General features: G+C 45.4%; 1 protein-coding gene across 4 annotated transcripts in view; it reads left to right on the top strand.

Annotated features, from left to right (window-relative positions):
- The first annotated feature begins 2271 nt into the window (after positions 1-2271).
- Positions 2272-12649, top strand: part of LOC148529023 (uncharacterized) — a 93224-nt gene continuing 82846 nt past the window's right edge. For all 4 annotated transcript variants that reach the window (XM_088468982.1, XM_088468980.1, XM_088468981.1 and 1 more), the window contains exon 1: positions 2272-2429. In XM_088468982.1, the coding sequence (XP_088325108.1) occupies positions 2395-2429 (35 nt within the window). In that variant the 5' untranslated portion in view covers positions 2272-2394. The remainder of the gene's footprint in view (positions 2430-12649) is intronic.

The following is a 12649-nucleotide window of genomic DNA, read 5'->3' as shown; positions in this document are numbered from 1 at the left end:
TTGATCCTCTGACAGATCTAGGAATATAGATGGCCACCGGTCAGATCAGCAATCGCGCAGTCAGTTGCCTAGTGTATGGGCCTCTTAACTTGTATTTTTAATTAAACACTCATGTACTATACAAGAAGACCATTCAACATGATCCCGTCCATCAGGTACATAAGCTCTGCTCCTGGACTTCCCTAATAATATATAATTGCCATCACCTGTGTTAAAACACCATTTTTTCTAATTAACTAGTTCCACAAAGGTGACAGCAATCATAAATTAGGTGGGAAGTACAGGAGCAGACCATTTTGTACCTGATGGTCATGTTGCATGGTCTGTACAAGATATATTTCATATACTTAACTAATTATGTGATCCAGGTGGTAATCCAGTGTTTTGCATTTTTAGTAGAAAATGTAATTAAATACAAGTGTAAATACAAATATGTATTAAATACAAGCACCTGTTTTTTTTTCTTATTTAAAAAGCAAATGGGAATTTCCTGCAACGAAACAAATAGAAATGTTCATAATGCGAATAGACGGTTGAGACTTCAAATGATATTATTGTGGCTCTAATGATGTGTAATACCCCTGTCCTATATTGTCTATGCTCAATTGCCAATAAAGAGATATGCAGTATATATTTAAAAAACATTAGCCTATACAGAGAGGTTGCACACATAATCCAAAAAACATAATTAATGGGCATTTACACATGCGATGCAAGAATTAATAATAATTTGAATTAATATTACAAGTACTACTGAAAGAAACTGCATCTGTTTACTAAAGGAAAAACAAATACCTAGGTGTGCATCGGAAACATAACATGAACAATGAACATGTGTGTGGCCTAGTTTGCACTACTGTACAGTACAGTATTTACTGTATTCATACTGTATTTACACTGGGGAGGAATAGAACATAAAATGTTCTTTAGCAGCCCGGTTAATCCACCCCATGGTTAATATGACCCCAGATAATTGGGATTCTACTGTATGCATTTTAAATAATTCATTAAATACTCTCTATATAGTTATTGAACTAACACTTTCAAAATAAGCCAACATCCAAGTAAAATAAAATAAATAAACCATATAATTTATAAATTAATTTGCTTATATTGCTATCTACAACTTAGGAAAGGTACATAGATACATTTCTGTTGCTGTAACCCAAATAGGATTGCACAGTGATGAGGACAGGGGATAGCTGCAGCCAGGGCTGCCATCAGAAATCGTGGGGCCCGGTACTGACAAAATAGGTGGGGCCCCCGCTGTGGAGCTACTTCGGCGGTGATGCATCAATTGGTGCATAAACCAGAGATGCTAGACATGGTGGGGGTGGGGGCAAAGGGCAGGGAAGGATGGACATTACTGGGGAACACAGGGCAGGGAAGGATGGACATTACTGGGGAACACAGGGCAGGGGAGGCTGGACAAGTCAGGGCACTGGGCTGGCAAGAGTGAACTGGAGCAGGGAAGACAGGCTAGCTGGCTGGACTAGGAGGGGGTAGGGGGCGCAGGGAAGACTGGCTGGATTGAGGGAGGGGCCGGGAGAGTAGGCTGGCTAAACTAGAGGGCTGGCTGGACCAGGGTGCAGTAGGCAGGGAAGGAAGGCTGGCTAGACTGGGGAGGGGGCTTAGAGACGGCTGGCTAGACTGGGGGAGGGGCAGAGAAAGTAGGAAGGCAGGCTGGCTTGAATGGGGGTTGGGGATACAGACAGGGAAGGCTGGCTGGCTGGAATGGGGGGGTGCAGGGAAGTCTGGCTAGACTGGGGGGGGACAGTGCAGAGAAGGCAGGATGGCTGGCTGGACTAGGGGGTGTTGCAGGCTGGCTGGACTAGGGGGCAGTGCAGGGAAGGCTGGCTAGACTTGGGGGACAGTGCAGGGAAGGCAGAATGACTGGCTGGACTAGGGGGTGGGCAGGCTGGCTGGACTAAGGGGGCAGTGCAGGTAAGGCTGGCTGGACTAGTGGGGTGCACAAGGCAGGATCAACCTACCTGCTCTTTTCTTGGCACTTCCTGTCCTGAGAGAGAGGGGCGAAGAATGAACTGGGTGGCAGACAGGCAGAGAGACCATCAGTGTGCCGCTGCTGCATGTGAGCTATGGAGCTGGCCATGAGCCAATCATAGCTCGGAGAACAGCAGCCAATCAGAGCAGCCGCTTCTGATTGCCTTCCATTCCGCGAGCTGTAATTGGAGCTGGCCGCGAGCCAATCACAGCTCGCAGAACAGCAGCCAATCAGGAGAGGCTGCTCTGATTGCTTGCCGTTCTGCAAGCTATGATTAGCTCACGGCAGCTCCAGTGTTTACATGCCGCACCGCTGATGGCTTTCCTTGCCGCTGCCACCCGGGCCCCCTCTCTCTCCGGGCCCGGGACTGGAGGCCCGGCAGTCCCCCCCTGATGGCGGCCCTGGCTGCAGCCAAGATGGCTCCCAGGTCAGTATATGATCATTAAGACAGACCAGCTGCTGCAGTATATAGGAATGGGCAGCAGGTATAGGAGCCCTAGTGATGAAAATGTTGATCCTAGTCCACTGCCGTTAAATAAAGCATATAATTTTACATTGATAAGTGGTATTTGCTTCCCACATTTCAAACAGTGCCCCCATGCCCTACTTTATAAAGAAATTAAACCTTTAGAGCCTATTGTGCATCCACTCCCTAATATATTTTGTAACTTTTTATTTTAAATTTAAGCCAATCATTATACTTGAGTAGTTATTATATTTTATTAATTGACATTGATTTCTTCCAATATCACTTAGGCTACGTACACACTTTACAATTATTAGGCTGATTTTCCATCAGGTGATCAGCCTTATTCATTGTATAGTGTGTAGCACATATATCAGGACCATGATTTTGATGAAAAATTGTCCCAATTATCTGTTTGATCAAAAAATTGCATAGTGTGTACCTAGCTTTACACTGTATACAGTGTATACATACTTGCAGCTGAGAGATCATCTCAATCCTTATCGAGGGATGTTTGCTTAACTCAGTATGGGTAATTTTGGTGAATGTTCTCTATAAACACCAGAAGATCAAAGACTGACATTGTTACTATGGATTGGATTTGTGCTGTTATTTTCTATGACATTCAGGCTTGCCTATAATTGTTAAAAATAATAATAATAATAATAATAATAATAATATTAATAAAAATATTTCTCATAACAAACCATTCTATGATAAGACAAGTATTTACAACAGTGTGTAATGTGTATGTATACATATTTATCTATATACATATTTCTATGTGCTGTATATACTTAATCTCACCAGTTTTATCATAAGTCACTAGCTGCTTTGGAGTAACCCATTCAGTTATCTCTCACGTCATTATCTGAGCTGAATGTCATAACAGTTATCTAAAGTTCCTTTACAGTATCTTTGTGAGTAGAGCTAAATTAACCTAGTGTAATGATCTTAAATGTGTTGTGAACTTTGCTGGTTGTTAAACCTACTGAGAAGTATTGAAACATGAAAATGAAAATACAATGATGTGCACAATTAAGCTTAAGTCGCCCATTTGTTTTATTATTCCCTTTTGTTTACTTAATTTAAACCTATACCTAGAAATAAACACTCCGACATATATATGGAATTAAAAGAGGTAATCGCCAGAATTTATTGATCAAATTGAAATCTGAGAATAGTTGGCAGGAAGAAAGCAGTGCACCGAGACCACAGCCTGATGGATACTAATAAACTAAATAAGAAGGGTGGATCCCCACCCAGCGCGGGAAGCAATCGGGAAGCCGACTCCCTAAATACCGGCAGCCAGCTTCTCGACTGTCTTATCCCGGCAAGGGTGAAATGCTGGGCATCTAGATGTAGACGCCCGCATTTCCCCGATGCCGGGAGACCGGCGCCCGGCATCACAATCGTAGTGATGCCGGGCGCCACGAGCGGACAGCCGCGGGGGGAGGGTTAGGTTTAGGGCTCCCGGGGGGGACTAAGGGATAGGCACCCCCCCGGGAGGGTTAGGGTTAGGCTAGGGGGAGGGAGGGTTAGGGTTAGGCACCCCTGGGGGGGACTTAGGGTTAGGCACCCACCCGGGGGACTTAGGTTTAGGCAGCAGGGAAGGGGGTGGTTAGGGTTAGGCACCCCTAAGGAGGGTTAGGGTTAGGGGTGTTAGGTTAGGTTAGTCTATACTTACCTATCCACGATCAGGATTTCCAGCGCTGTCGGGCTTCCACTGCTTCTAACTCTGCTCCTGTCGGGCATACGCTGACGGGAATCGAATCATACCCATTCCCCCTGCGCAGACCAACCTAAGGCAGTACCATCCCCCCTTAATTGGTACAGCCTTAGTCGCTCCTTGGATGGAGACCAGGTCCATCCCTTAGATGGTAACTAACTTGCCACTCTCAAAGGAAAGATGCTACCCAGACACTACTGCACCATAATAGCTCCTAGGAGCAGTTCTTCACGCCAAAGCCTCGTTCACAGAACCAGGACCGCCACCAAACTGGAAACCACTTGATCCTCAAAGGAACCCGCAGAGTTCTTTGATGAAAAACTCTAGCCCACTTCCATGAGGTGTAGCCCATCGGGCCTATAAAAGCTCTCCTCATAACACAAATGGGGTGCCATATTATGCATCCCCCAAAGCTACTGTACTAACAAAATGCAAAATCACCTCATTGACCTTCCGACGGACCTGATCTAATGCCTGCCACCCTGTGAGCCCTTCCAAAACTGCCATGGGAAAATTTCCAACCATGCCACCCCGACATCAGGCCAACAATAGACGAGAGACTACAAGTCATCCCTAATAGCAAGTATTAGTTCAATGCCCTTGCACATGCCCAAGTAATTGCCTCTCAAGTGTATGACCACCCAATCAGGGGCCCCAAACTTCTCCTCTGCCACCCATAAGGCATCTATACAAAATAAAGGAAAAGAAAGAACTCCTATAGGGGCACACCTCAATAAAATATAACTTTTAGTAGTAAAATCAACTAAATTATAGGATTCACTTGATTAGTAAAAATAGAACACACGTGAGAGCAAACACAAGATCTCAAAATTTCACATAGTAATCTATGCTCAACAGACAATACACAAGTACATACAGTAATGAAGTAACATTAATCAAATAAAAACAGGGGGAAATATATGAGTAGTAGTGCATAGAGTGTAAAGTGAATTGGTGTAGTTACTCTAGTCACCATTAGGTGATGGCGAAAATACATCAAAACATATATAAATCACGTGTATAAAACACATACCTATTAAAAAGCAACATCACCACTTGTATGCTCAAAATGATTAATTCATACACACATAATTAATTGAGGCATCCCACTAATAAATGGCAGCCTTATTTGAACCTCATTAAATTCACACAGAAACAAAATCCAAACATGCAGATCCTCTCTCAGATCCTGCGATATGCTGATAAGATGGTGTGACTTCCTAACCGCTGGTATGACTCTCTCCAGCCGTCTACCAAAAACCCGACCCATAGGTATAACTTTACACACGAAATTGAGGAGGCCCAATAGTGACTGCAACTGTTCAGATAAACATTTTTTGGCAAAATTAATGCTTCTAGCAACTCCCCCAAACTGCGCACTTTCTCCATAGGTAAGCGGAATAAATCTAGCAAGGTATCAATCTCTATACCCAAATAGGACCGATGCATCACGAGACCCTCCATCTTGTCATGAGAAATGAGTACTCTCATATTGGCGAACAGAGCCTGCAGGGAATAAAGTAAATCCTCACAAACCTGGATGTCTGCTGGCTCCACTAATGGAAAATCATCCAGGTAATGGGACATGCACCACTGCAAAAATGAACTAAAACACTCAAAAAAAGAACCCGAAATGGAATAGCCCATCGGCAGACATCTGTCTACGTAATAGAGCCCTGTTACCTTAAACCCCATATGCTTAAAAGACTCGGGGTGAAGGGGCAGCAGCCAAAGCTGATTCAATATCCACCTTAGCTTAAAGAGCCATCCGCCCGAAACCTTGCACTATTTCCAGAGCCTGTTCAAAGGATTGGTAAACGATGTAGCAATCCACTGGATCTAATGCGTCATTAAACTGAACCTCCATCCAGGTAAGAGAGATGCTGGATCAGCCTGAATTTACCCGACTCCTTCTTTGGCACTACCCACAAAGGCAATATACATAAACCCTCCAAAGGGCGGAAGTAGAAGGGCTGTATGTGCACCCCAATTTAATTTCCACCTTTACCTTGCACCTCACAACTTCCGTGCTGATTTCAGATTTCGCTTAGAAATTACGCAAATCTACTGAGTAGGGCAAACGAAAACCCTCAGTAAAACCATGCAACAAAAAGGCTGCTTCCCCCTGAGAGGATAATGGCCTAACCAGCTCCACAACACTCCTACATTTACTGGCAATAGCACTTACTTAACACCTCCGCACTGCTCAGCGCACTGCTCCCCATTACCTGTACCTGCCCCACCGACCTGACCGCACTCCTTGGCTGGTGACCACTCCCACAAAGCATGCAGATGTGCCTATAACTACAACCTGATCCCTGGTTGCATTTTGCATAATTAAACGCATAGCACTTCCTGCAACAGATGCCCACGGACACTGGGTGGGCCAGAAAGGACTGTTTTTGACCACCCGAGGAATCTCCGACCACGCAAAGCAGCTGGTTGACGTAAAGCCACTCTACAACATCCATAAAACCAAATTGAAAAACTGACTGCCCCTCCTGCTTTTTCCTAAAGGTCTCATCATACTGCTGCCAAGCAGAACTTTTAGCTGACGAGTACCATGAGCATGTATTTTAGAACATTCACATACTCTCCGGGCTTTGACTCTAGGTAGCACGCTGCAAAGACATACATACTCACTAACCAATTCTGGTATGAACGACGGGCTTCCGTCGTTCCAGCTTCTTAAGATCTAAGATTAGGAAGCAGATAAAGAAGGGTAAATTTGTAGATATATGTTTGCCATTATGGTGGATGCAAAAAAGGCGATGGATTAGGCCAAGTCTGCCGGGGTAGAGGTGTACTCTACCCCGGCGGACTTGGCCTAATCCATCGCCTTTTTTGCATCCACCATAATGGCAAACATATATCTACAAATTTACACTTCCTTATCTGCTTCCTAATCTTAGATCTTAAACCCCAAGGATGGCCATATTTGCACATTGAACCCCACCGCATCCGGCACCTTAGCTGCTGACACTGTGCAAGATCTCTTAGGGCTCCCTCACTTTTCCTTAAATTTCTGTGGTAAGTAATGCATGAGTTTGTGCAGCCTACCAGATGAACTGGAAGATTCTAAGGAATCATCCAAGGATGGGGAATGTGCGCTGCGCAATGGGAGAACACCATGCTCACCAGATCCTGCAGCTGAAGGACCAGCCACTGCCTCTTTCATGCCCACGACCTTATCCTCGCAGTTCTGTGCCCCACTGAAACTTGACTCGATGTTGGTACTGCACAGAACACCTGCATGACTTCTTCCACGGACCTGGAATGCCCAGAGATGGCGACCTGAGGATTTGAAGGAATAACATGTGAGACAAGTGATTTGGAAAATCCCTCCACAGGAGGTGGGACAGGGGATGCTGGAGCTGACAGGGGATGGGGATTGGGGGCTGACAGCAGCGGCGATCGCAGGGGGAGGGGGGAAGAAAGGGAACAGGGGGGTGCAGCTGCAAAGGTTCAGATAAAGGGAGCTGGTGGTACAGTTGGGAGCAGTCAGTAAGGGTGTGTAAACTACAAGGGTAGTGAGTGCGGTGGCCTAGTGGTGGAGAAATAAGCAGACCAGCAAGTTTGGGGGTGGTGCAATTGGAACCCCAGTGATGTGGGACCCCCCAGCAGAAATTACACTAAGGCTTGCAGTATGACAAGGGGCACCCCAGCTCCTAAATCAGTGGGGGCAGGAGAGGGGCCAGATTTCATTAATCAAGACACCTCTCCTTAAAATGGCCACTGTGACCCCTTAGAGTTAGGGACTGCTAGTAATAGAGAAGCCATGAAATGGCCTAGCAGCTTCCCATGGATTTACATAAGCATGCAACTAATATCTGTGAATTTCTATCACCATATAGTCTTCATGTATTGTTGCAGGTGCAATTCAGTGTGCTGAGGAACAATAGGGGGTTAAACCCCCCCTTTTTTCTACAGGGCATGATTACCTGGCTGCACTCCCAAAACCCCCAACAAGAGGGTGTAACTCCCACGTATTGGTGCAGGGGATGCATTGGTTAGCAAGTTGGGGGGGTGGCGCACTTGGAGCCCCAATGATGTGGGACCCCCAGCTGAAATTACACTAAGGTGGGAGTCCCTGGGGCTGAACAGGATTGTGGAGGCTTGCAGTGTGACAAGGGGCACCCAGCTCCTAAAGCAGTGGGGGCAGGGGAGGGGCCAATGGGCGTGCACTGGCTGCCATTAATCAAGTCACCTCTCCTTAAAATGGCCACTGTGACCCTGTGGATGGGTCCAACCACTGATGCAGGGCATGGGCTGGTCTGTGATGTGAGTGGGGATGGCAGTTGGGGGCTGTCTGGGCTGCTCGTAGCACTGCCAGAGTGGGTGTGTGCAGGCACGGTATTGCGGCCTGATGCAGACCGTGAGTGGTATCTGGCTAGGGCTGGAGCCGCTGATGTGAGAGACCTGGCTGTCTTCATCAAGCAGCGGAGGGGGGGAGCAGAACACCAGGGATGGGACATGCCTATTGTGGATGGTGGGTGCTGGCTGCTGATGGGAGAGAACAGAGGCGCTAACTGCTGAAGGGGAAGGGGAAGGGGAAGTGGGGGATAACAAGAAGGAAAGAGAGAGGAAATAGAGGCAAAGGAGAGAATGAGAAAGGAGGGACTGAAATGAGAATGAAGGGTTAAATTAAGGTGAGAACTGAAAGCAGATTAAAGATAAAAGAAAGTGAGAAGAAAGACAGAAAGAGGACTAATGATCAAGCTATGATTAAACACTTAAACAGCCTAGTTGAATAAACTGGAAAGAGGAAGAAGGCTCCCCTCACCAGGCTATTTATATGAGTCCTCTAGGCCCTCCCCTTAATGCCTATAATAGGCTTACACTTATCAAGTGACCGATATCTAACCACACCATCTCAGCCCTTAACTCTTAAACTACCTAACAAATTTTCATAACAAAATAGGATGCTTATATATCCTCAAACTCATTCAAGTTTTCGGATACTTTTATAGCAGGTTTTCTCAACTCTAGTGCTCAAATACCACCAACAGGTCAATGTCTGTGGATGTCATTATTCATGTACAGGTGAGATAATCTATATTGCTGGGTGAGTAATTATTCCACCTGCTTCCACAGACAGAAATCCTCAAAACAGGACCTGTTGAGAAAACTGGAAGGTTGAGGTTAAGAACCTGCTAATTTGTTACATACTTTGCTTCTAATATTGCACAGATTATACTAGAGATGAGCTTGTCCGGTTCTCAGAGAACCGGACCCACCCAAACATAGGGTATCCGAGTAGGAGCCAAGTCAGGCTCGGGTTTACCGCCTGACTCGGAATGGAAAAATTTCATCCCCCTGCTGTCACATTCTCACGGATTTTGGATTGAATATAAGTCCCTGGGTCAATGGTGGCCCACAGCACATGCGCGAGATCCAGCTAGCGACGGGCACTCCATCACTCTGGGTCTCGCACCAAAGGGGGTGTGCTGTCGATGTTGAGTGACAGCTCACCCCCTTTGGTGGGTGGGCAGGGGGGTGGCTGCCCAAACAGAGGCGTTCCCATGAGAACGCCTGACATTTGGGGGTGGCCCCACTGATATCACAAGTGATGTCAGTGGAGAACTTCTGGCTCTGTTAGAGCTGAAAGCTCTCTGGGGCTTGCAATGAATGAGACCCTACCACAACAGTCTCGTCGCAAGCCCGATGGTTGCGATGGTCTTGACCATCGCGACCATCATCATGGCCGCTCGCTATAGCCACCCACAGCTATGCGAGTGGCCAAGAGGCCGCTCCAAAAAAAAAAAAAAGCCCGACCCTGAGTCAGAGCGAGCGCTCTGTCAGAGCGAGCGGCTCTGAATCAGGCCCTGTGTGTCTAGGCCAGGGACTGTTGTCAAATACAAGGGTCTGCTGTCACTGTGCTTTGTCCAGGGGTTGTTGTCCAAATCATGGGTGTGTTGTGCTCTGTCCAGGGGGGGCAGCTGTGTTGCCCATCCAGGGGTGAGCTGTGCTCCATCCAGGGGGGGCTGTGAGTCCAATCCAAGGATGTGCTGTTTGTCCACGAAAAAAAAAGTTTGAAAAAAGTTAGACATTTTTTGGGCTGTACCTCAGCATATCCATATAAGCACTGTGACACTGTATGCTATACCACCCAGTGGATCCATAATAAGCACTGTGATGCTGCTGACCATACCGCAGTGTAATATTCATAAAAGTATTGTGACAATGTAGTTCATTCTCATACCGCAGTGTAATATTCATAAAAGTACTGTGAAGCTGTAGGTCACTCATACCACAGTGTAATATTTATAAAAGTATTGTGATGCTGTAGGTCATCTCATACTGCAGTGTAATATTTATAAAAGTATTGTGATGCTGTAGGTCATCTCATACTGCAGTGTAATATTCATAAAAGTATTGTGATGCTTTAGGTCATTGATACCGCAGTGTACTATTCAGAAAAATATTGTGACGCTGTAGGTAAGGATGGGGAAAACTCCGTCCCGAGAGCCATATAAGGCCCATAGAATCATTTGGTCTGGATCTCAGAGCTTTTTTTTCTATCCTGATCTGGCCAGCAGGGTGCCTAGAATGGCACACTACAGCCAGAATCTATGCAGCAGTGCCACCTGGAGCATCCTTAGGAAGCTTAAGACTGTCACACCACTGCCCTTACAGCTCCATGGAGCATCCTCAATATGCTACGGACATTGCTATAATCAACGGCGATTATGGCCCTGTCCCCTGTGACATCACGAGGAGGGGTATGGCCTGCAACGGGCCTGTGAATAATGTTATATATATCAAAACGGCCCTCAGCAGAAAAAAGCAGAGTTATGATTGTAGGTTCATGACAAAGTTTGAGATTAAACCCATACACTAACAAAGATCCTACTTGAGTATAATGATACAATTAAATCAAGTCAATGTAAGTGTGATAAATAATATGTCACAATAATTGACTACATACTGACAAACAATATTAATAGATTCTCTGTTAAATACATGGAAAACCATATTTTTATTAAAGCAATTGAGGGAAGTGCATAATGATAACCTCATATCTGAATGTGATTATACGGCTACAAACAGTAACAGATATTTAAGCAGTGTATAGAGGCCCTCATTCAGAGCCGTACGCTCTGAGCAGAGCGCACGCTCTGAATGAGGGCCGGCCTCCATGAAAATGGAGCGTCCTTCTGGACGCTCGTATAGCTGTGGGTCACCACCCACAGGCTATACGAGTGTGCATTTTGATGGTCGCGATGGTCGAGACCATCGCGACCATCGAAATTGCGAGCCGGAGCCTGCGGTTGAGGTTTTCAACCGCAAGCTCCGGAGTGATTTTGGCTCTATCAGAGCCAAAATCACTCCCACTGACATCACTAGTGATGTCAGTGGGCCGGCTTTTGATGGGAGGCGTTCCCGTGGGAACGCCCCCGTCAGGGAGGCACGCCCCCGGCACGCCTACCAAAGGGGGCGTGCTGTCAATCAACATTGACAGCACGCCCCCTTTGATCGGACACAACGAGCGAAGGACTTTCCTTCGCTCGTCGCGTTTGGCGCATGCGCATGACGGAGCTCCCTCCATCATGCGCATGCTCAGTCCAGAACATCGACCCACTTGCGAGCGGACAGCCGCTCGCGAGTGGGTCTGAATCAGACCCATAATCTTCCCTGTACGCAAATGCATATTAAATAACAATAAAGATTTCCCAGGAATTTGTCAGGAATTAAACCATCTGCTTGTGTAAAAGGATCAAATTTCAAGTAGGAATTATAAACTTGCAATATCTACCAAGTTACCCCAATAGGAGGGGTCTCACAAACGAGGAAGTAATCCGACGTAGTTATTATTACTCTAAACTAGGAGAATGATAATTTTACCAAGAGTTTCAAAGAAATAAACATATTGATATATGAAATAAGAATCAGTTCACACAGCGAGGATACTCTTTGATGTTATTTAAAATTTTCAATTTATTTCACATTTACCTTTTTGTATTGTTATCTTCTATTTCGATGGTCTTGTCCCATAATGGGGCATTTTAGTGTATATCTAATAAAGATTATTTTTTTTATTATAACAATACAAATTACTGTGTGCCACACAACAGACAAAACTCATCTTGGTATTTTGGAAAACAATTCCCCTAATTAGACTGTTGGAAAAGTAGCTTGAAAAACTAAAGGAGGAGCTGAAATGAAGCGATCCTGCTAAGTATATCAGACTTGTAGATCAAGTCTTTTATTCGCTTCACCAGGATCCAAGTGTTGTCAGGATCTTACAATCGGATTAATGCCTTTTGGCGACCATGCTGGATCCAAGGTGGAAGCAAGACTACCACATTTCTATTAGATGTAAAAAATAACTGAAGAATTTGATCTCACATTGATGCTTCCACATACATTTTCTATAGAATCAAAACATTAAAATAAATAAATTTACAAACTTCTCAGTCCTTCTGTCAATTCCTTGTCTTCAGTCAATAGA

This window comes from Taudactylus pleione, unplaced genomic scaffold (assembly GCF_031769625.1).
Source record: "Taudactylus pleione unplaced genomic scaffold, aTauple2 ptg000087l, whole genome shotgun sequence".
Lineage (NCBI taxonomy): Eukaryota > Metazoa > Chordata > Amphibia > Anura > Myobatrachidae > Taudactylus > Taudactylus pleione.
This window is presented reverse-complemented; position numbering and strand designations above follow the sequence as displayed.